The following is a 24324-nucleotide window of genomic DNA, read 5'->3' as shown; positions in this document are numbered from 1 at the left end:
GGTTTTGGTCTGCACAAATATTTTCATGTTAGCAGAATGTATTGACTTTTTTGCTACAAGTTGTGGAGTACTTTAACCCACAGTTCTTTTTCCTTGAAGGAATATATATTAACAACATTGATCTTGTTCTCCACCTCTGTGATACATGAACCAACCCACCAGCTGAAGACAGGGACCCACAGTACATTACTAAAAAATAGAGGAGTATAAACAACTATTATGTCCTGTTTACTCGTTATGGAAGTTTAGAGAATCACCTTCATCTCTCCCACTGTTAAATTAAATTAAATTAGACTTTATGCCTTTTGCAGTTAAGTGCTCTTTAAGAGGCCTACCTTTAACTCATTAATCAAGCTATCTCTTCTTTCTTTCACTTTATTCATTTCTTTATCATCCCAACATCTGGCTTTAAATCTTAAATCGCTTGATCCTCCAGAAATCACCCCAGATTTCAAAAATAAAGTTCCATCAAGTGCCACTGTCTGCAAGTAAAATTTAATATGTAACAAAATAAATTCTTAACACAAAGCAGCTAAAATACGCTGTGAACTAGTGCATCAAAATATCGTAGTTAAACAAGTGACAAACATACTCTTGTTGGACTCTGTATTCCAAACCTGCTAACATGAAATATACTAAGCCACAAAAAAGCCTGCTGTTTATGGCATGGGTCACATTTTGTTGTTATTACAACAGATCAGAAATGGAAATGAAATCCTGTGATTTCCTTGTATTTAGGAAGTTTATATGAGACATTCCTTTATGTCAGTAATTTAGGTTGTGGCCAGGTCAGTAGAGCAAAACAAGCAAGGTGATAATGAAAGGAAAACTCTACAGCTGGAAGAGTAAACACCTCATTTACAAACAGAAAACTTAAGTCTTAGTTAAGAACTTTTTTTTTGTGTGAGTCATCTCAATTTCAAGCAACTGAAATGCCACGCTCATCTTCAACTTAAAGCTGTTCTAACCAAGATTTTTAAAAGCTTCAGTAAGTGTATAAAAATGTTCCACAGACAATGACAGAAATAGATATATGGCTAAAAAGAAAAAAAAAAATGCAAGAGGTAAAGAAGCTGTTTCATCTGTCTACAGTCTATATCTGCAACTATCAGATTTTTAAAAGAATTTTTGATAGCAATTCTTCACAGAAAAGCTATCAAGATATTTGTATTTTTAAAATCAACTATTTTAAGAACAGGATTATCACTTTTTCCTCATCTTTCCTTTCATGAACAGAAGACTATGTCAAGAAACAAGTCTGAACACCAACTAACAACCTTTTCTAATTTGCCTCCTTTACCTAGGAGGTCATTTAAATGTACTACTATAGAGAGAAAAATACAAGCATGTATAATACCTGGCTATGTGGGAATAGACTAGAGAGCACAGCATCATTTTATGTTTATCTGCAGTATTTTGTAGGATGTTTATAGAATAAATATTTAAATGGCATTAAACACCTAACATATAGAACAAAATCCAACTTCTTACTTTCAACCTCACTGGTCCATCAAATGCTATTTGTCTTGCTTCTTTAACTGTTTCACAAACCAAGCCATTCCCACTCACAAACTGAATTACTTTTTTCAGTAGAGCAAATGGAGTTTGTACAACATCCACCAGCATTTTAGCTTCTTTTATCTCTCTTAACTTCTCATTAATTGGCTTAACCTGTAAAGCAAATATGCAGTGTTTAAAATTCACATTGTAATAGCAAACCATTTCCAAACCTCAGTGGCCTGGGGACACGATGTACATATCAAAAGAATGGGTCACTCAGTCACTACAAAAGTAGAAACATATCTGTTTTTCATGTTCTGTGTACAAAACAGTCCTGAAACCTGTAAAGCCTCCCTTTCAACAGGCCCTGGTCCTCATGGGGGACTTCAACCAAGCAGCTGTCTGCTCAAATGACAACCTACATAAGCAATGTAGGAGGCTCCTGAAAATCACTGACAACTTCCTCATCCAAGTCTGTGGTCTGTGAGGAGAGGTGCTCTGCTGGACCTCATACTCACCAACAAGGAGAGGCTCACTGGAGATGTGAAGGATGAAGGCAACCTTGACTGCAATGACCCTGCGATAGGAGAGTTCAGGATCCTAAGAGGACAGAGTAGGGCAAAAAGCAAGATGAAGACACTAGATGTCAAGAGAGCAGACTTTGGTCCCTTTAAGGATCTGCTTGGAAGAGTCCTGTGGGACAAGGCCTTGAATGGAAGAGTGGCCCACAAATGCTGGTTAATTTCAAGGATCCCTTCCCTCCAGGAGAGGTCTATACCAACATGCAGGAAGTCAAGTAAAAATGGCAGGACGAAAAAGGAAGAAAAACAAAGGAAGAAAAAAACAAACAAACAAACGGAACTACATAGAAGATGGAAGCACCGACATGAGACCTGGTAGGAAAACAGAGGCACTGTGCAAGCATGCAGATTACAGTTAAGGAAGCCAAATTCCAAACAGAATTGAATATGGCCAGGGACGCCAAAGGAGGAGCTTCTGTAAGTGCAGAGCTGACAAAAGAAAGATGAGGGGAAACGCTTTCTGCTGAATGAGGCAGACGACCTGGTGACAAAAGGTATGATAAAAGACCTCCTTCACCTCAGTCTATACTAGCAAGACAACCTTCACGAACACCAGGTCCCAGACACCAGGGGAACGCTAAAACAAGGAAGATGTGCCCTTGGTGAAGGATCAGGTCCGTGAATGCTAAAGCAAACCAGAAATACAGAAGTCCATGGGCTCTGATGGGATGAACACACAAGAGCTGAGGGAACTAGCTAATGTAATTGCAAGGCCACTTTCAATAATGTTTGAACAATCATGGTGACTGGGAGAGATGCCTGAGGACTGCAAGAGAACAAACATCTTTCTGATCTTCAAAAGGCACCAAGAAGGAGGACCCACAAAACTACAGGCCAAACAGCTTCACATACAGCCTGGGAAGGTGATCGAGCAACTAATTCTTGAATCTATTTTCAGGCATATGAACAGGAAAGTAACTAGGAGCAGTCAGCACAGACTCACCAGATAGCCCTCCACAATGAAACAACTGGCCTGGTGGATGAGGGAAGAGCAGTGGATACTGTCTGACGTGGACTTCAGTAACGGCTTTTCACCCTGTACCTGACACGATCCTCACAGACAAGCTGTTGACGTATGAGCTGGATGAGCATTCAGTGAGGTGCCCTGAAAACTGGCTGAACTGCCAGGCTCAAAGTGGCAGAAGTCCAACTGAAGGCCAGTAACAAGCTATGTATCCCAGGAGTCAGTACTGGGTCCAGTCCCGCTAAACATCTTCATTAATGACCTCGATGATGGGGCAGGGTGTACCCTCAGCAAGTCTGCAAATAACACAGAACTGGGAGGAGCAGCTGATAGACCAGAGGGTCAATCTGCCACCCAGACAGAGCTGGACGGGCTGGAGAACTAGGCAGTGAAGATCTTCAAGACATTCAGCTAAGGGAAATGGTAAGTCCTGCCCCTGGGGAGGAATAACCCCATGCTCCATGACACACTGAGGGCTAACAAACTGGAAAGCAGCTCAGCAGAAAAGGACCGTGGGGTCCTGGTAGACACCAAGTTTAATATGAGCAAGCAAAGTGCCTTTGCAACAAAGAAGGCTAATAGTATCCTAGACTCAACTGACAGCACTGTGGCCAGCAGTTCAAGGGAGATTATCCTTCTCCTCCCCTCAGCAATGCTGTGGCAAGTACTGTGTCCAGGCCTGGTCTCCCCAGGACAAGAAAGCTACTGGAGTGCAGCAAAGGACTGCTAAGATGATTAAAGGGACTGGAACGTTTCTCCTGTGAGGAAAGGCTGAGATACCTTGATCTGTTTAGGCTGGAGAAGAGAAGGTTGAAGAGGATCTCAACAGCATGTACAAATACCTGAAGAGACAGTACAAAAAAAACACAGAGACAGGTTTCTGCACTGAGGTGCCCAGTGCCAGGACAAGAGACAACAGGCACAAACTAGAACACAGAAGGTTTCACCTGAACATCAGGAAGCCCTTCTGTGCTATGGGTCACAGAGCAATGGACTAAGCTGCCCAGAGAGGTTGTGGAGTCTCCTTCCTTGGCGGCATTCAAGAGCCATCTGCACATAATCCTGGGCAATGTGCCCTACATGGCCCTGCTTTGGCAGAGTGGTTGGACAAGAACACCTTCAGAGGTCCCTTCCAACCTCAGCTGGTCTGTGGTATTATTTCCAAAGCATAAAACATCTAAATATATAGGCAGAAGAAGGGTCTGAATCTCATCAAGAGCATGTAATGTTTTGAGCTTTAAAGTCGTTCTCAAACCATGTTTGCTTTGCTGTAGCACTTAAGCCTGTTTTAGTTAGCTTAGAGACAGTATCAAGATTTACAACTGTATTAAGTTGCTGATGACAGAAAACAGAAAAATGTACTTACATCAAGGTAATCCAAAGCAAGAAAAGTTTCGGGTTCAGCTCGTTCTTGTTTTAGGAACTGAATGCAATCTCTTGCTGTTTTTTCCGTGGCAACAACAATAGCAGTCATGTATTTGCTGAACACTTTGGTAACAGCAAGCTGGTATTTTTTATGAATAGGGTGGCACAAGTCAAGCAGTCTTCCAAACTGAAGATAAAAAAATATGGAGAAATAAAAATGTAATTTTAGATATCTAGTAACATTTCTGCATACAAGAAGTATGCAGAAATAGCAAGAGGAAAGTGTGCTACACGTTTAACAGCTGAGCTCTTTTACAATGGCTGTATGTCAGAAAGATAATTGTAGTAATCATCAGTCCAAATGGCAAAGTATGACTTCAAAATCTGAAGACATTTAATTTCTTCCCCTAAGGTGATTGTTACATACGTCTTACTGCATTACTTGCAGTCTTTAGCATGTACTTTTAGAAGTACAACAGAGTGACAACAGTAAAATTGGCTAAGCATCTTTTTTGGCTAGAATGAAAGTGCCTAATACAGTAAGATCTTTGATAAGATCCTAAATAAATAGAATGGCTAACTGGAAAATGACAGCAAGAAAGACTCTGCCGCCTACTGCAGTTTCAACTCAAAAAAGAAGTAACGGCTTATATTAGTAGCATGAAAAAGAGTCAAAACTACTTTTCTTGTACTGTGTAGTCCAAATAATTAAGCCTATTTTGCCTTATATCGAGGTATAACCTCCACAGATAAAATTAATTCCAAGTGCGTACTAACTCCACAGAATGACAGTAAATCTAAATGACAATAACCAGATTATTTTTCACAGATCAAAACATATTCCCCCCCAAAAAAGTATGATCAGATACAGGTATTATCAAATTATCACTGTGACGCAATAAACAATCACCTACCACCAAAAAGGAGTTACAAATTCTATTCTTTCAAGTTCTGCAATACACTCACTTTTGCTCTCTTTCAACAGCTGTTACCACCCATGAGAACTCTCACCTACAAGAACTTCAGTTCTTTGCTGTGTATGTTCCCTACAGATCTTTAATTCTGTTCCTGTAATCTTACTTACAGTTGAACTTTCCCTGAAAAATTAAAGCCACTCACTAATGCACATTCTGAACATTATAATCTCTAATTCTATTGAGGAACAATTTTCCTGCTTTTTCACATCCAGCTACTAGTCTTCTCCTGCATTTCCATGATTTTATGCTTATCAACAAATGAGAACAGAAGACTGGTAAGGAGCTGTATATGATAGGTCATCCGCAGCATTATCTGATGCCATAGTATAAATAATTTACAGTAGATCAAATTGTAGCCTACTATGATCTGCTCTTTTACCCTTCTCCTGGATAAGGCTTTCAATTTTCTGAAACAAAAATAACAGTTGCAAGGATAACACCCAACACCATAACCGTCTTTGTTTAGTTTCCTCGTTTTCTTTGCTGTTTCATCAACTTGGATGTTTCTGTCTGCAACATGTGATGTTTCAGACACTCAGAACTATACAGAGGCATTTGAGTCTAGGTGTAATGCCAGATTTCTATGGGAATAAATAATGGCAGCCTAACAATCTGTAAAAACAGTATCCTTGCCAACTAGAACTACCAGTGTAGGAATGACATTTTGAAAATTAAATTGTAAAAACTGTAGTAAGTTAATCAGACAATCACTATGTAAGTTAATCAGACAATCACTATGTTAATCAGACAAAACCATGAGAAGTGCCATGTGGCACTTACATAGCAGGACTCAGATTGCTGGGTGGCTATTCCAGTACCTGGAATGTTCACTGACCATTAAAAAAATCTTTCCAGAACAGAAACTTTAACACAGATTTAAGAACTAAACGTTTTGAAGCAATAAGGCATTTCTATTTTATTTTTTGCCTATGAAATCCAAAAGACCAACACCGAAATTTCCTCTAGTTCTGACTGAGGACTTGGTGGACTATCGGATGAACCCTGTCATGACCTTTCATCCTGAGACTGTGTTCAGTAATCTCGAATACATCAGAGGAAGCATCTCAAAGCAACTCTGCTGCTGCTTTAAGTTATCCACTTTTTATTTCCAAAGCAGTGATATTCACATTGGTGAGTACTCTAAGTCTGCAGGTCCTGAAGAAAAATGACAGAGAACACCCAAGACACCAGCTCTCCCCTAGGCCAGCAAGGTATCACCAGTATGGTCCAATTCTTGTCATATAGGGATACAATGCAAAGAGAAAGCAAAAAGAGATATGCAATCATTCTTCTGATTCTTTTTGTACATCTTGTGAGCATGTATTATAAAAATCTGAAGCATCAGCCACTTGCCACATGCTGAGGTTCTGCGAAAGACAAAGAAGCAGAGCATAACTGAGAAAAAAATAAAATAGTTATGTTCTTATAGCTGCACTAGGAAGCAGAAATACCAACTTCTAAACATTTTTTTTTTCCAAAATGGAATTCTCAGCTTGTAAATCTCAAGTGAATATGCATACCAAAAAGGACTGAGTATACTGAGGTATACTCAGGGAGCAACTATTCAGTTGATTAGATTTATTAAAGAGTTCTTACTTGGAGTTGTTTTCCAGCGTCAGAATACTTTTAACTATTGTTAAAAGTATCTATAAAAATGGTGTAGACATACCTCATAAAATATTCTATCAATTTTGGTAAATATCTTGAGATCTTGTGATAACTCAGAATTAGTACACAAAAAACTGACATTATTGGTGTGTGTAAGTAAAGCATGGTATTTGATAAGCAAAGACAAACCATTTGGGAACAGAAGTCTGCAGTATTGGAAACAATTTGGGAAAAAAAAAAATTGGAACAAATGCACCTGGACTATCCTTCCTGGGATAAACGGGCTTAGAGCTGATCCTCCCATTCCTTTGTTCAAAGTAAGTCAAAAATATGTTTTAGTATAAACAGTTACAGTTTAGAATAGAAAAAAAAAAATAAATCGCACTCCATAAAAAGCACACAAATGATCAAAACTTTTTTTTTTTGATGCAAGCATGCAAGTTACTGGAATCTGTGAAAAATAATTACAGCAAATCACAGAATGACAGAATCACAGAATAGTCTAGGTTGGAAGAGACCTCCAAGATCACCGAGTCCAACCTCTGACCTAACGCTAACAAATCTTCCACTAAACCATATCCCTAAGCTCTACATCTAAACGTCTTTTAAAGACCTCCACGAATGGTGACTCAACCACTTCCCTGGGCAGCCTATTCCAGTGACTAACAACCCTGTCAGTAAAGAAGTTCTTCCTAATATCCAACCTAAACCTCCGCTGGCGCAACTTTAGCCCATTCCCCCTCGTCCTGTCACCAGGCACGTGGGAGAATAGACCAACCCCCACCTCGCTACAGCCTCCTTTCAGGTACCTGTAGAGTGCAATAAGGTCACCCCTGAGCCTCCTCTTCTCCAGGCTAAACAGTCCCAGCTCCTTCAGCCGCTCCTCCTAAGACTTGTTCTCCAGGCCCTTCACCAGCTTCGTAGCCCTTCTCTGGACTCACTCGAGCACCTCCATGTCCTTCTTGTAGCGAGGGGCCCAAAACTGAACGCAGTACTCGAGGTGCGGCCTCACCAGAGCCGCAGGGGGACCAGAGTACAGGGGGACAATCACTTCCCTGGACCTGCTGGCCACGCTGTTTCTTATGCAAGCCAGGATGCTGCTGGCCTTCTTGGCCACCTGAGCACACTGCTGGCTCATATTCAGCCGACTGTCAACCAATACCCCCAGGTCCTTCTCTGCCTGGCAGCTTTCTAACCACACATCTCCCAGCCTGTAGCGCTGTTTGGGGTTGTTGTGCCCCAGGTGCAGGACCCGGCACTTGGCCTTGTTGAACTTCATACCGTTGGCCCATCGGTCCAGCCTATCCAGATCCTCCTGCAGAGCCTTCCTACCCTCGAGCAGATCGACACACGCACCTAACTTGGTGTCATCTGCAAACTTGCTGAGGGTGCACTCGATCCCCTCATCCAGATCATCGATGAAGATGTTAAAGAGGACTGGCCCCAGTACCGAGCCCTGGGGGACTCCACTAGTGACCGGCCTCCAACTGGATTTGACTCCATTCACCACAACTCTCTGGGCCCGGCCATCCAGCCAGCTCTTAACCCAACGAAGTGTATGCCAGTCCAAGCCATGAGCAGCCAGTTTCCTGAGGAGAATGCTGTGGGGAACGGTGTCAAATGCCTTACTGAAGTCAAGGTAGACCACGTCCACAGCCTTTCCCTCATCCACTAAGCGTGTCACCTTGTCATAGAAGGAGATCAGGTTTGTCAAGCAGGACCTGCCCTTCATAAACCCATGCTGACTAGGCCTGATTGCCTGCTTGCCCTGCAACTGCTGCATGATGACACCTAATGCTACTAATTCTTTCAGTAGTACTATTTTGCCAAGTGTACTTAAGCAGGCTTGAAGCTTAACATAACATACAAGAGAGTCCACTTTACTCTAGCTGCTTACACAGTCTAAAGCCGAACTCTCAGTTCTGAACTGTGAAATAAGGCACTTAAGTGAGGTCATTCAATTACCACAGAATCTGGATACAGTCTTCTGAGACTTTCCAGGATCTCTGCTCTCATTTGCTGACGCTTTCCTTCGTGGCAATCTATTTTGGCATTCTGCAGTTCACCAACTATTTTGTTCAATTCTTCATTCACTTCAGCCATTCGTATTCTTGAATTTTCTATTTCCTTAGTAAGCGTTTCTTCCTGATGTTTTTTCTCTGCCAATGACTCACTTTGAACCAAAGCAAAGAGAGGAAAGCAATTTACTGTTTCATTTATACAAGTTTTTGGCTTATAAAATTAAAATCATTCTAAGGCCACAGACTATAAAACAATCATTAAAGTATTTTAGAATCTGTAAGAAGTCACTTACTGAGTTGCATTCTATAGCACAAGCAATTACTAAGGTTTCCAAATTGAGTTCCAGTAAGAATTTATGACTGTAAAATGAAACCCCATTATTGTATCCACCATTAATAAAAGGTCCAATATTGCAAAACTATGAAGGACTGAAAATTGTCATTCAAAACTATGACTCATTTCATGCCCTTGCAAAGTCATTAACGCTTTGCTGAACTCCACTACACACTACTTAATTAAAATAATTTTGCATCACAGTCGCAATGGGTTTGCTGCTCTCTATCCGTAGTAGAACTTTGTTCAGTGCACACACAGCATTACTAAGCCAAAGTGCACAATACAGATGCATAGGAAGAAGACAGGTTGGAAGAAATCTCTGAAGGTATCTATTCTGACCTGCAGAAAACAGGGCTAACATCAAAACTAGATCAAGTTGCTCAATGTAGGGCTTATGTACTTTATTTCACAAAGAGTGAAAATCAGGTAGAAAACAAAGAGAGAACAAAAACTGAGCTGTGCTCCTAATACACAGTGTCAATATTAACTTGTTTCTAGAGCAGCACAAGTACAACACTGCCCTATTCTCTCTCAGAATTTGTACACTAATAGCCCCAACCCCTACACGTAGTAATGTAATTTGCACACATACAAGAAAATAGAAGCGATTATAACGTTTTGAACAACACACGGGTGTCATCAGATTTCCTACTTAATTTGACAGCTAAACTAACAGAAATATTAATACCACAGCAGAAGAATTTGAAAATACGTAACGTACAAGAAATCTAATTAGATTTTACTTTTTTAAACATACGTGCATATCTTGGTATACTCTTCCAACTTCTCTATTCGTCTTTTATGCTCTTCTATCCGTTCCCCAGTCTGTTTAATGTTTTCCTAAGAAATCACAAATAGAATGTGTTAAGAACCAAATTATTTTTTTATTTTTTATAGCAATATATAAAGCTCTTAATTCAGAGTAAGTACTGAGATGCATCTTTTCTTTCTTGTAAGTATTTCATGCTGACGCAACAGCATCTCTTTTCAATAGCAAATTAAGCTGCACTATGAATAGCAAAAATAATTTTACCTCGCGGAGGAACATTACTGTATTTTTCATGTTTGGCAATAGTTCAGAGGAAGCCTCTTCAGTACAAAGAATCATGACGCCATCAGTGAAATAATTTTACACACAGTGTTAGTAAATTACAAGTGTTAAAACAAAAAAGGTGCTTTGCAAGAGATTAATAGAAGCTTTTTCTTAAGAAGGACAAATAAAGTTGACATGGAGATTCCAAGCCAAAACAAAAACATTGTACAAACAAAACCAAACCAACAATGAAACAAGCCTTTTCAACTACTCAAACTGATTAAAAACACAAACTGCATCAAGTAAAAGAAAAAAAGATACTTATACATTTTGTTAAATCTTAACTTCCAAAATCCTTGTGACCTATTGTTTTGTTTCAAAGCACGTTATGTATCTCTATCATCTCTAATTTTAAATCTATTGGTCTTCTTCTGCTCCTTTTTTATCTTTTAAAGGCACGTAACATTTTCTAGCAATGCACACCAATGATATTTTGTTATCTATATTTAAAGGAATTAAGAGGATTGTTATGCAAAAATAGAAACGCACAAAGTTCCGATTTATTTTAACTGGAATTTCATATACATACAGATGAGTAATACCAACTCTGAATGTAAGACACATTTTATGAACTCTCAGCATCCCTTATCTCCTTTTCAACACTAAAATGGAATTTGTGGTGTTTCAAAAGCACAAGGAAATGGATTTATTTCACTTTTAGTTAGTAAATAGTTTCTTCTGGTACCTAGTGCTTCAATGAAAAAAAGCATTCTATTAACAGCAAATGGATATACAACCATTAACTTAAATACGATGGCAAGAATGACTTTACACCCTCACAGCTATCATGTAAAATGCAGACTTTGCTATGCAAGCAAATTTATGTTTAGAACAATTAGATGTAAGGACCTTTAGAAATGGTAACATCCCATCTGATGGACTTTTTACAGTTACTCAGAGTTCAAAAAACTAAAATGCTAGAGCCAGTGTTCACAAAAACAAATCCTCAGCACGGGCCCATGCAACCATTCTCTGAACAAATATACAAGTCATTTTGCCAAACTTGTTGCAATATGAAAACACTCACAATTGATCTCCTTTGCTAAGGATTTGCATTAAAGCACTTTACAGATTTATATAGACATTTAAACAAGAGGCACAGGTACAGAAACAGAACATTTTTCTCTTTAAACTTCTAGCTTGATCTAAAATCCTAGCTTGATACAAGTACCTCAACTTCTTTTTTCTTACTCCTATTAAGTTTCATCCTTTCTTGATCTGCTTTTTGCTCCCACTGAAGTTTTTCTAGCTGCTGGGTTTGCGTAGCCACTTTCCTTCTTGCTATTTCCTTTAGCTCTTTATAGTGCTCCAACTAGACAAATAACATAAAAAAAAAATAAAAAAAATCACACCATTGAAAATGGAATGGCTCATGTTTTTATATCCTCAGTTAGTAATTACCAACCTTATAAAAAATAATATTACAAAAGCCACACAATTTTTAGTCATTCCAGCTATTAATTCCATTATCAGCAATTATATTAAAGGAAGATTCAGTTCAAAGCTTACACTTAAATAAGATCACAGACAAGAAATATTTAAACTTAAAACAATTCTTGTCTTCCAGGAAAGTTTATAAAGTTGACAGTACTTTACATGAATGTTAAGACAAAAGCCTTTACACAGTCCAAAATTTGTGCAGATTTATTTTAACACCATTCTTATTACATTTCTACATTATCAAATATATACTTTTAAGGTTAAAATATGAAACAACACTTTAAGCAATGCTGCAAAGTTGTGACTAATTTGACAAATGTGTCTAAAGTGCAGAATAAGAAGATTCACATGCTAAATAAGCAATCCCTCAGGTTCTCCATTAATTGATCAGAAAATATTTAAGGAAGAGACAGTGGAGAACAGAAGCTAGTACTTGGTTTTAGAAGGGTTTTGTCAACAAATGGTTGCAAAGATAGTTTTTTTAATATGTGACTTTACTGTAAAATGATGCAGTACTTTTCTTCTAAAACTTGAAATAAGCTCACTTGTGAGTATCTCAGTTTTAGATTCTGACCCACAGTAGGTGGGATTACAATATGATCTTGTTTGGATTTTTGTTTTCATTTTCCTAATTGAAAACAGATTTCAGCAATATTTAATTTCTCAAAATGGATCCCCTCAGCTCAAGACCCTACACGATATTCTCTCTCCTACCCTCCCATATTGTACTTTCTGGATTTCCATGAAGAAGGAAAAACACCACCACCCAACAGATAAAATAACCCAAAACAGATAAAATAACCTAATCATATGTAGCTATAAACCCTAAACCACAGAGGCAAGTCCCTGCCTACAACCCTTCTGAAAGTTTACATCAAAGTCTTCTCAACTTCTTATTCACTTGAAAATCATAGTGTCTTTCAATAAAATACCTTCTCATATTGCTTAGAAGATGGACTACACACCCTGAGATACGTACCATGTCTAATCTCAGAACAGTACATTTCTAAAACTTTGATTTATTTCCTGGAACTGTTCCCTACTTGGAACTTCTGGGAAGTCTGCCTATTTTTTTCCCCTTCTCCCAGAACGGAGACAGCCCACTACCCCAAAAAGCTGCAGCATAATTTCTATTTATCTGATTAAAGAGTCCCTGAATAAAAGCTAAAATCTTGTTATTGTTTGAACTCAACAGCAAGAAAATCAGTGTGGATTCATCAGTGTGGATTTCAGACTTCACTAGTAAACAATACTTTGGCTTTTGTTCTTCCAATTCACCTGACTTTCTCTCAGCTCAATATCTGCTGCTCTTTGCATTATCTCCTCTTTAGTTTTCTTTTCAAATTCTCTCCATGCCTTCTCAGTTTCATACAGTTCTATCTCCAGGTCTTTTATGTTCTGCTTTTCCTTATCACAGTATTTCTCCTTGTTCTTCAGAGATTTATGAGACATTTCTACTTTCTTGATTTGGTAGGAAGTGTTTTCTTTTGCTTTTATATAGAGGGCTCTATGCTGAACCAGTGATACTTGAAGAGTCCTAAAGGAACAAAAAACAAAACCACCCCCTCAAACAAACATACAAACCAACAATGGTTGCCAGATACAAGGTTACACACCCACAGATGATTTTTTTTTAATTTTAATATCCATGGAAAATATAAATGTAAGAAGTATAAGAGTCTAAAATCTCATGGCAAACACATTAAACTATTTCTATAATGAAATTAGTGAAAACATTGGGAAGGATGGTATGAACCCAGTATCTAGTTATTACTTTAACTGCTACAAAATGACTTCCACAATAGCATGGGGAAATCACCCTATCTGCTTCAGCAGGAAATGCCCACCTTCCAAGCAATTCCCTTAAAGACTATGCTTTAACTATCAGAGAACCTGATTAGAAAACTTACTTCATTTCTCCCTCCATGTGCTGTTGGTCTCTATTTAGTACACCAAGCGCTTTTTTCTTGGCTCTAAATTCACCTTCTGCTGTAGCAAGGGAATCTTTCTTGATACTGGCCTCCATATTCTTTTCATCCAAACTTTTTTTCAGAAAGTCAATGTTTTTTTCATTGTGATAAAGCTGGAAAAGCTGTAGCTGTATCCTGTTTTCATGCATTTCCTTGATGAGCATCTGGTAATGATCTGCCTACCAACATTAACATTTTATTTTTAGTTCAAAACAAGATTTTAAAATAACTAGGAGTCTAATTTAAAGGCCAAAGTGGTATCGGCTGACATACCAACAGCTATAATTCCAGTAATGTGCACTAATCAAAACTCAGATACCTAAGTCAACCCTTAAATTAAAGATACTGGGAAATTTACCCCTTAAATTTTCAAGTTTTTGTAAGAATATACTTAGAAGTACAGAAAAATACATACATTATAGCATATTGAAAAAATACTGTATGAATAAAGTTGATTTTTAAAAACGTATCTAAATTCCTAAATGATGCAAAATTACACACAATGAAGTGGGAAATTTGAGTTACCTCCTCTTTTTCCATCTTTGCTTGTTTGCGTTCTGCTGCAACACTTTTTTTCTTGTTATAATTGAAGTGTGCATCCTCTTCCGCTTGCTCCATTTTTTTCTTTTTTCTTTCATATTCCTCAGCATATTGCCATGAATTACTGATTTGTTCAAAAAGTTTAGTTCTTTCCTTTGGCTTCTTCATTGCAATCAATTCTACTGTTCCCTACAACAAAATTGAAAAACAAACAAATGAAAAAACAAACAGCCTGCAGATTATTATTCTGTATAATGTGAATTTATTCTTTGTAAGTATATGAAGATTTATCTCCTGATATTTTAATGGTTAGCATAAGTATATACTTTCAGATTCAAACCCAAAGAATGGTATAGAAACAAGAGGACTGTGACCTCGCCACCTCATCTGATTACATAATTTTATAATACCAGAAATGAACTAAGAGAAAACACCTTCAAACAAAATCTCCCTAAACAAATCAGTGAGCATTATCAGAAAGACAAAATTAAATCTCATTAGTCTCTTTAAAGGAACTGAAAGTAGTTTTCAATGAAAAATAAGGTAACAGGAAAGATTTTAAATAACAACAGTTTCAAAAGCTTAACAGCTGAAGTCAGTGCACAAAAAAAATCTGTAGCTTCCAAAGTTAACGGGTGCACTATTTTTATCCATACATTAGCTACTCAAATCTTCGCTGACCTGAAGGAATTTCATTATACTGTATGATTTATTTTTTTATTGGTGGGCAAATGCCCTCACCATAGAAAGTATTATCACAAGAAGAATCTATACCTACTGTTTCTATAAAAGGGAAAAAAAATTAGTTATTCCTTTGGAATTTTATATTCATATTACAGTAAACATGGGAAGACAATCCCATGAAATATATTCATCATAAGCACGACATTTCTGACCTGTATCACTAAATACTTCTGAAGGAATAAATCAATAGCATTTTCAATCCCTAAATCTTAACATAGTTATGAATTTTCATTTATCTTGACTAATAAGGAAGTTATATGATGCAATAATCTTTTTCTAGCATTAAATTCTAAATTAATAAAATAAACATTTTAAACTAAAAACCCACATATTCTTAGATTTTGAAGAATTAAAGTCCTGCATTTCTTCCAAAATACTTTCTTTCTTACTAATACACTCATGTACACAAAAAAAACATAATTTATATTTCAGTCTTACAATTCTTAAATGAGATCAGGATAAAGTTTATTGGATTTAAACTAAGTCTATCAAATTAGAAAACTAGTTTGACTATTAAATAGATAACCGTTACAGGTATAAAATAATCTCAGAAACTTATTTGCTTTATAAAATACCTTAAATGCTCACCTGAAAAATAAGACAATTCCTAGCTTTGACAAGTATGCCTATTTTTTCAAGCTCAGATATGTAAGTAGATCGGGTGACTGTTTTATCATTGAAAATAAATTCAGAACAACTATCTAAAGGAGGAAAGAAGAAATAATCACTATAAAATGCCTATAACACAAAACACATAGATAAAATTATTCCGCTTATATTTCCACCTAACTGAGCAACTTCCTCAAAGAAGAAAATGGATTTCAACTATTCCCTTAGTCATTTCAGTAACTTCATTCTTCTGTATTAAAATTCTAGCTGCATGCTTACAAAAGGGTAACAGATGCTTAAGGGCTTGTACTTCCAGCAAGGCATCACACTCCAGTTTCTAGACCATGGAGTTTCTACACCATATACATATTCCTAATGAAAATCTACAGATCAAAAGTACAGAGCAAAGAACATATATTCATGGTTTGGTTAATTTTTAACTTTGCCCTTACTATGTTTTTTCCATGCACTTTTCAGTGCTATCAGGATGCTGGTGATGGACTGTAAGAAGTATTTCAAGACTCATGGGCTCAATTTAACCAAACATGAAAGAGTATTAGGCATTTGAAATTGAAAGTTAAATAAAAAAATGGAGACCAAGAATTTTATCAGTCAGGTACAGAATGCATCTCCAAAAGAATGTACTACGTACCATGGATAACTCTTGAAAATGTTTTTTCTTCCCCATCTTCTTCACAATATACTATCTTTACGCTTGCTGTAGAAGAAACTGGTTTTCCAACATGTGCTCCATGAATAAGTTCTCGAACACTTTTAACTCGCAAGTTAGATATCTTTTCACACATCACAAAACTAACAGCATCCATTATGTTAGATTTCCCTGAAGAATATATATATATGTGTGTGTGTGTAACATGTCAGAAATTAGAGATTTGCTTAACAATTAACTTAAAAAATACACAAGTCTTTATTAATTCTAATTTTGCATTCAACTGAGGAAAAAATATTTTACAGAATAAAGAAATACATTCCTAAGATGCAACATACAGGCAGCAGATAAGCCTATCTGTAATAAAAATCACAACTAAACTCATTTGTTATGTTCAGCCTGCTAGAACCAGTAGAACCAATTTTACACAGGCATTTCTGGAGGTCATTAAACTGAGCTAGCAGCAGCATCATAATCCTCACAGTTTCCTTTACAGAATGCTGTCAAGAGAGTTTTGCTGTGTAAGGACTCTCACATAATTATAGCCTTTGCCCTAGGACTGTGGTGTTCTGGAGAACACAAGTACTTTCCCAGATCCATTCACCGCAGCAATAAAATTTTCTGAAAATACTCCTTAGACTAAAAAAGAAATCTCTTCACTGAATCTTTTTTTTCTCCTCCTTTAGTATTCATCATTTCTAATGACAGTTTAATTAGTTTCTGTCTTCAACCTTGCTACTTATCAATAATTTGACTCATTTACCAGAATATCAGAAAGGGAAGAATATTAGAGTGAAAATAGAAGGAATAAAATATAATTCAGATATCACACAACTTTCCCATTATTTTTTTTCAGTGATTCATCCATAAAATTTACTCAAATTTACCTCAAATAATGCCTGGAAAAAAATACGCACAGTTTTCCAACTTGCAAATATTTAAGTGTGAAGATGGGATATGATGATTCAGGATATGATAATAAAACTAACTGACAATAGCTAGCTATTCACATTCATGGAACACATTCCAATTAAAAGAAGGAACATCAGGATTTAAAAGCTAAATTATAAACTAAATCACTAATAGACTGGGGAACTAAGACCAAAACCTATTCTCATCTTTGTGGTTCTTCATTAGGACATCTCACACTGTGTATCGCATTGCTCTCAGTCAAATAAAAGATTAAATCCCATTTTTCAAATGGAGCTTTCAGCAGAAGCAAATCAAATTTTAAAAAGTTCCACCACCCAGTGCATAACAACGTTGAGTCACATCTACAAGCAAAGGCTCTCGTGGACTATAATACCATAACCAAAGTAGCTGCCATCCCAAAGGGCTGCTCTCTCCCCTCCAGAAGTGTTTGCTCATAAGGGAAAGACTACATATTCAAACCAAAAAGTGGCTTTGCATTACTCCACTTTACAATCCTAAGCATTAAGGACACCTTTACTTCAGAAAAAGAATAGAGAAAACTAGAAATCCACCCCTCCAATTAAAGAAGCAATGGCAGCTCAGAAGCTTCCAGAAGGTGTATGTAAAGAGATTTGAAGGAGGCCCACGAGGTCTACTTGCCCTGTATCAAACCTTGCAAGTAAACTCCTCCAACAACCTGCTGTCGCCATCCTTATCCACTCAGCCCCTATTACTCCACCAGTGCACCTACCACTTTCTTCCCATTACACCCCCAAAGCTAAATGTGGGCAAGCAGATCAACCAAAACCTTTATCTTTGTATCTATAGTGAAGAAGCCTGGCCGCCCCCAAGCCATGCAGCCCACCGCTACCTGCTCCGTTGGGCCCAATGATGCAGTTGAACCTCATGAAGGGGCCGATGACCTGCTCCCCCCGCCAGGACTTGAAGTCCTTCATCACCAGCAGCTTCAGGTAGCCCATCCCTGCAGGGACACGCACAGCCTAAAAACTGCCCACACAAGATTTAAATAATCGCGGCTTTTTTAATTAGGTTATGTCCCGGGGCCAAAAGGGAGAGAAAAACCTACTCCGCCTGACCCAACCTCGCCCCTCACCAGGCGTCGAGCAGCGCCACCGTTAAGAGGCGCTATCAGCGGCCGCCATTAACGGGTGGGGCTTCGGTTCCCCTAGCGACCCGCTGTGTTGTTGCTGCCGCCGCCTGTGCCCGGCGCTATGAGCGGCCTGGGGCTGGGTCGGGTGGCGGATGAGGCTGCGGCGGCCGCCGCCCTGGAGCGACGACGGCAGCGGGAGCTGCAGCGGCAGAGCCGCGTCTTCAACGCGCGGTTCCGGACCATAGGGGTGAGGATGAGGCCGAAGCACGGGGTGAGGGGAATCCGTGTCTGATCGCGCCAGGAGGCGAATGCCCTTCAGTCTGTGGTGGCGAGAGCTTCGCCCTAGTGGGTTTTGTCTTCGGTCGGCTATGCTGCTTGCAATCTGAGTATCAGGAAGTTAAGTTGTATATTATAGGTGTTTAAATTCTGGATGCACGAGCAGCTCCCTCACGAGGGGAGCGGAGAGACAGGCGCTGAGCTCTGCTCTGGGGACAGCGACAGGACCCGAGGGAACGGCATGGAGCTGGGACAGGGGAGGGTCAGGCTGGGTGTTAGGGAAAGGTTCTGCACCCAGAGGGTGGTAGGGCAGTGGCAGGCTGCTCAGGGCAGAGGTCACAACATTGAGCATGGCAGAGCTCAAGAGGCATTTGGACAGTGAACTCAGACATGTGGTCTGAGTTTTTAGGGGTTCTTTGGGGACCTGGGAGTTGAACTCAATGATCCTTGTGGGTTCTTTCCAACTCAGGATATTTTAAGAGTCCATGCAAGGGTTTACAACACTTAAATTAATTTTCCCATGATGTGGCCAAAGGCTCACATTAAGATTCTGTGTGTGTTTGTGCAGGAAATAAGAATGCCAAAAGGGAAAACAAATTTAAATTTTGCTTGTAAGTTATTCTAGGCTACTTTTTGCTGATGCATGAGTACTGATGAGTGCTGATGCTACATCATGAGTATATGATGTAGCTTTAATGAGCGTAGAACCAAATTTAGAACTGCTGGAAATAAATACGATCTGCTAACTTCATTGCACTGGTAGAGTTGCAATGATTTGATCTAAATCCTCTCTAGTACTGAAAGAAGTTTCCTGTGTCAGTGGAAGGATAAATTTACCTTATTTCTGTCAGCACATTAGATTTATTCTTGTGACTTTTATGCAACAGTCACCTGCATGGTAAAGTAGCAGTTCCCACTTAACAAACTGGACAGGTTGTCCCCTTGACACAGCATCCTGACACACATGGTAGCCAGCACTACAAGTAAATGACGGGCTACTAACTTTTTTTTTTTTTTTTTTTTTTTTTTTTTCCTTCTGTAAGGCTTTTCTAGAGCCTTAAAAATTAAATGTGAAATATGCTGACCTTCAGTAGCTGAGAATTGGTATCTCAATGTAGTTTGTTGAGCAATACCTCTTTACAACATCTGAAGGTCTTTTCCAAATACTCTGTTGTAGAACTAACTCATCAGACAGGTTTTGATATATCCATTTACATGAGACAAACATCTAAAGTGAAAGAGGAATTGGAGGAATTCTGTACATATAATCATGAATTTCATTCAGTGTTCGTTGGCTGAACATTGACTGCTGACAGAAGGGACTGTTCCTGTGGTTTGAAATTAAGCCAAGTTCAAAACACAAGGAGTCAACAAAGCAGTCCAGAGATATTGTATTATCAGTATTTCCAGTGTGGCTTTCAATTATTTTTCTCATTCCCTCGCTAATTTAGCTGAGCGGCTGTCTATGACTCAATTAAAAATCAAGGCAATGTTTGGCATAGATGCGAAAATATATAAGTGGTTTGTGAGTAACTTAAAAATGTGGAAATAATACTGACTGGAAAGGAGAATGGGAACTAAGATATTTTTTCCTTGATGATTACAAGTTGCTTTGATTTCTATATGTTTCCTCATCTGAGAAATGGAAAAGTAAGATACATCCCTCTTCATTCACAGGTTTAAGAATTTATCCTCAGTAAATGACTAATTTTCTAAAAGAGTTCAGATGAATAGTTCTAATGAAAAATAGCACATTACTTTCCATTTGTATATGAACTGTTATGCATAAATCCAAGTATATGAGAAATCAACTGCTTCTAACTGTTCATAGTATGTAATTTATAATTTTAATCCCATTTGCATCTCTCAGTCTTAAAGTTGCTAATTTTTCAGCTAGACAGGTTACTGTTCCAGAAGGCACAAGTTCAATCTGTAGCTTTACGTGACTAGGAATGGTCTTTTTAGGGATGTATTCTCATCAAGTGAAATGTGTTCAAATGGGAGACAGCTGATAATTTAAATCTGAATTCAGACACACCGCTGAAAACACTGATTTACTTGTATTATTCCCAGTAACTGCTAATGGAGTTGAATTGAATTTCTGCTAACATAGTTATATTGAAAGCTTGGTTTATAAAATGAGACCTCTAAATGAGTTATGTTTAAAGCCTACTACACTATATAGAATTACTTTTTTTTTTAATTACATTATTATTATTTGACAATGATATACTGTAGAATTCTTCATGGTTTCACCCTTATTAGTTAACAAATTTACCTCTCTGCCTGATTGGTGTAGTCAGTAAGCCTTTTACAGCATTTAAAATGTGTATTTTCACCTGTTATCTGTTAAGTCACTCTGTCTTGATCTGAATAGTTTTTAGGCAAGGACTATCAGAATACCAGGCTCTTAAAGAATTGTATCATTGTTTTTTGATAAGGTTTTTAAATACATCCAGTGACGTGGCCAGTAAAAAAATAAAATCCTGATTTCTGCATATGAATTTGTCACTTCTGTCAGCAAACGTGACAATTCTTTTGGCTAAATAGGGTACACTGCCTTGCTCAGCAACAACTCTCCAGGGATATCCTGAATACCCTTTACCATATCAGTTCATTGTAGTTGTCTGGGTGTATCTCAAGTGGCACCCAATATTGCATTTTGGGAACTACATCAAGCCCCTGGCATCCCTTCTGTCTCTGATACAACTGGAATATGCTTCCCATTTCCCCTTAATTCTTCAATGTACTTTTAGGCAAACAACTGTATTGTTTTTTCAAATCGGAACTATTTCAACTTCTTGTCATCTTGACTGTCAATTACTATAAAGGGGATTATATTCTGTGTAATGCAGCTAATGTATATATATACTTATTAAATAAATGTACTGTTTTGTTCTGGTTAGATAGACCTGACAGTATTAAAACAAAGCAAATAAGAATCTTGCTGTTCCTAGATTTTCCTTTATATGTATTAAATAGTGATGTATATTTATTCTGCTGGTAGCAAATTTGATCTAAAACTACTGTAAAGCAACATAGTTCAACAATACCTGCCTTTAATCCTTCAAACAGTATCTCCTACTGAGCTGTTTTGCTTTGTTTTGTTTTTCTTCATTTTAATAGGTTGATAAAGATGCATTGGATGCCCAGATCAAAGACAGGAAAATTCAAGAAGCAGCTGAAAAAGCACGAAATGAAGAACTTGGTATACTTGTAGATAGTCTGATATTTCTATGAAGAGTTAAATGTAAACAGATTTGCCATCTATGTCTTTCGAGCACCCAATTTCCAAATTTTCCAGTTTTGAGCACTAATTTCCAAATAGAGTATTTCTCTTTGAATCTTGAATATATCTATCTGTTTATAGGTGTGTGTGCAATTGTCGGGTTTGTCTAAATTCAGGCGTACAAACTGAATCCTCTGTATTCCTATTTATGTTTGTACATTTACATTGATACTGTATGTATTTCTCTCAGTATCCAAGGTAGGAGCTCACTTTCATATTGACATGATTAAACTTATATATATTTCTGAATAGGTTGGAATCTACAATGTTTTCTTTTAATAAATGTAGACAAGTAGCATTGTTTAGACAGCTGAAGATACGGGTGGATTTAATATCATAGTTATGAAAGTACTTACGATTGTCTCCTTTCACAAACATGTATTTCATTTGTAACATTAATAAGAAAATTTATTCCTAAAAAATTGGAAGTATTTTATAAGCAAAGATTTCTAAAATTTCTAGTTTTTGCTAGAATAGTCCTTTGTAGATAAAATACATCTTCATAATGTATTAAATGTGGAATATATGTACTTTTCAATTTTTAATTTTCCATCTTAAGTGATACATGTACGCTTCTAAGAATTGTATTTTAATTGTGCTTATTTTTCTCTAGCTAATGAAATTAAGCAAAATGACAAGATAATGTGTATATTAGAAGAACAACAGAAATACGGTATCAGAAACATAAATAAGGCTGTGAGTGACTTTCAGAAGAATTTTCAGAAGCCAGAAACAAGACATGAATTTGACTTGTCTGATCCCCAAGCCCTAAAGAAGGATAGACCTGCTCGACTTTCAGACTATGATCCTCGATGTACTGTATCTGGCTTGCAGAAGTTTATGGGTGAAGACTTAAACTATTCTCTGAGGATGAAATTTCAAAAGGAGCAGTTAAGAGAGTGGTCTCTTCAGCAACAGAGAGACTGGAAGAATACACTAGCTGATAAAAAAATTTTAGGTAACAGCAGAAAATGACAGTGTTTTTATCTGCTTTTTCTGAAATTCAGAGGTATATGACATAGCTGTGGTAGATCATATTACATCAGATTCTGACATAGCAGTATTTTAGTGTATTCAATATTTAGGTTTTAAACATACAGCAGTTTTTATGTTTCAACTTCTAATGTATTCAATATATCAATTCAGAAATTTGTATTTAATAACATGGTGATTTTATTATTACCTAGACTTCATTTCTGTTTTACATCTCAAATGAATTATCAGAGCGTTCTGAAAAAAAATCTGTAGTTTACATGCTAGATGATATTAGGGCAAATTGTCTAATCTTTGCTTTTCTGGAGCATAAAATAATTGTTATTTTTCTTAGCCTGTCATGAAACATTTTTTTTGCAATGCTTAACATAGTTGTTTTTTTTTCAGTTTAACTTCTTGTCTAGCTGGTAAGACAAGATTGATCACAAAATAAACTGATTTCATCAGTCACTGAAATTCCAAAATGGAAAGCTTCAGTGGTAGGATTTGGAAATAGTTGTGTAATTCAGTTTACTGTAGCTGTAGTCCCACCGTTCCCAGTGGCTTAGTCATATGGCACATCATTTCCATAAAAACTGACTAAATTTCATTCTAATGTAATTTAGATGATCTTCATGACAAGAATAGGATTGAACTTGACCGAAAGACTATGGAGCAACAACGAACAGAAGAAGAAACCCGTCGTGCTGTCTGTGCAGCTACTAAAGAATTCAACAGAAAACAAGTAAATTTGTGTTGGGGGTCTTTGTTATTGCTGTTTGTCTCTTTTTTTTTTTTTTTTTTTTTTTAAGGGTGGGTGAGGGGGAGGGACGAAGGGAAAGTCAGACGGCCAGTTTACAAGTACAATGAGCAGTGATGTTTTCACAGAGGTTTCCTAGAAGCTGACTTTCAATGTCGATTCAGAAGACAGGATTTATTCACTTCTTTGTCTTCTGCAAGGATCTAGCTATCCTCTGTCTAGTTACCTCTATCAAAATTCTCCCTTCTGGTTCTCAGCTTGCTGACCAGCAGGCATCCAAAACTCCCCAGTCTTTCTGGGACTTCTAGTCTGTAAAATGGGCTACAACAAAAGCCTTCCATGCTTCCCTTCTGGTTTTATCTCAGTCATCTGATAATTTTAGCTCTCTGCCTGCTTGTCTTTTTGCTTGAATGGAAATGTTGCTACCAGTAGCTTTTAGTCTTTATTGCTTATATTAGTGACATAACAAAAGAGTGACATAACAAAAACCTTTCTCTGTCAAGGCAATTGATGATAGAATCATAGAATCACAGAATCACACAGAATTTCTAGGTTGGAAGAGACCTCAAGATCATCGAGTCCAAC

General features: G+C 37.5%; 2 protein-coding genes across 2 annotated transcripts in view; one reads left to right on the top strand and one right to left on the bottom strand.

The window, feature by feature from the left end:
- Positions 1-18348, bottom strand: part of SMC1B (structural maintenance of chromosomes 1B) — a 37928-nt gene extending 19580 nt beyond the window's left edge. Inside the window, exons 1-12 of the mRNA XM_035309578.1 lie at positions 18203-18348; positions 16402-16590; positions 15729-15841; positions 14382-14585; positions 13797-14035; positions 13165-13423; positions 11618-11758; positions 10111-10193; positions 8961-9168; positions 4412-4597; positions 1492-1671; positions 336-482 (exon numbers count right to left, since the gene is read on the bottom strand). Coding sequence (XP_035165469.1) covers positions 336-482; positions 1492-1671; positions 4412-4597; positions 8961-9168; positions 10111-10193; positions 11618-11758; positions 13165-13423; positions 13797-14035; positions 14382-14585; positions 15729-15841; positions 16402-16590; positions 18203-18311 — 2058 coding nt within the window. The 5' untranslated portion in view covers positions 18312-18348. The remainder of the gene's footprint in view (positions 1-335; positions 483-1491; positions 1672-4411; positions 4598-8960; positions 9169-10110; positions 10194-11617; positions 11759-13164; positions 13424-13796; positions 14036-14381; positions 14586-15728; positions 15842-16401; positions 16591-18202) is intronic.
- A 145-nt stretch (positions 18349-18493) lies between these two features.
- The window catches only part of RIBC2 (RIB43A domain with coiled-coils 2), a 21447-nt gene continuing 15616 nt past the window's right edge, over positions 18494-24324 (top strand). Inside the window, exons 1-4 of the mRNA XM_035309667.1 lie at positions 18494-18689; positions 21845-21926; positions 22621-22965; positions 23606-23724. Coding sequence (XP_035165558.1) covers positions 18564-18689; positions 21845-21926; positions 22621-22965; positions 23606-23724 — 672 coding nt within the window. The 5' untranslated portion in view covers positions 18494-18563. The remainder of the gene's footprint in view (positions 18690-21844; positions 21927-22620; positions 22966-23605; positions 23725-24324) is intronic.

The sequence above is a fragment of the Oxyura jamaicensis genome, chromosome 1 (genome assembly GCF_011077185.1).
Source record: "Oxyura jamaicensis isolate SHBP4307 breed ruddy duck chromosome 1, BPBGC_Ojam_1.0, whole genome shotgun sequence".
In the NCBI taxonomy this organism is placed as follows: Eukaryota; Metazoa; Chordata; class Aves; order Anseriformes; family Anatidae; genus Oxyura; species Oxyura jamaicensis.
The sequence above is the reverse complement of the archived record's forward strand: the minus strand, read 5'-3'. Positions and strand labels throughout refer to the sequence as shown.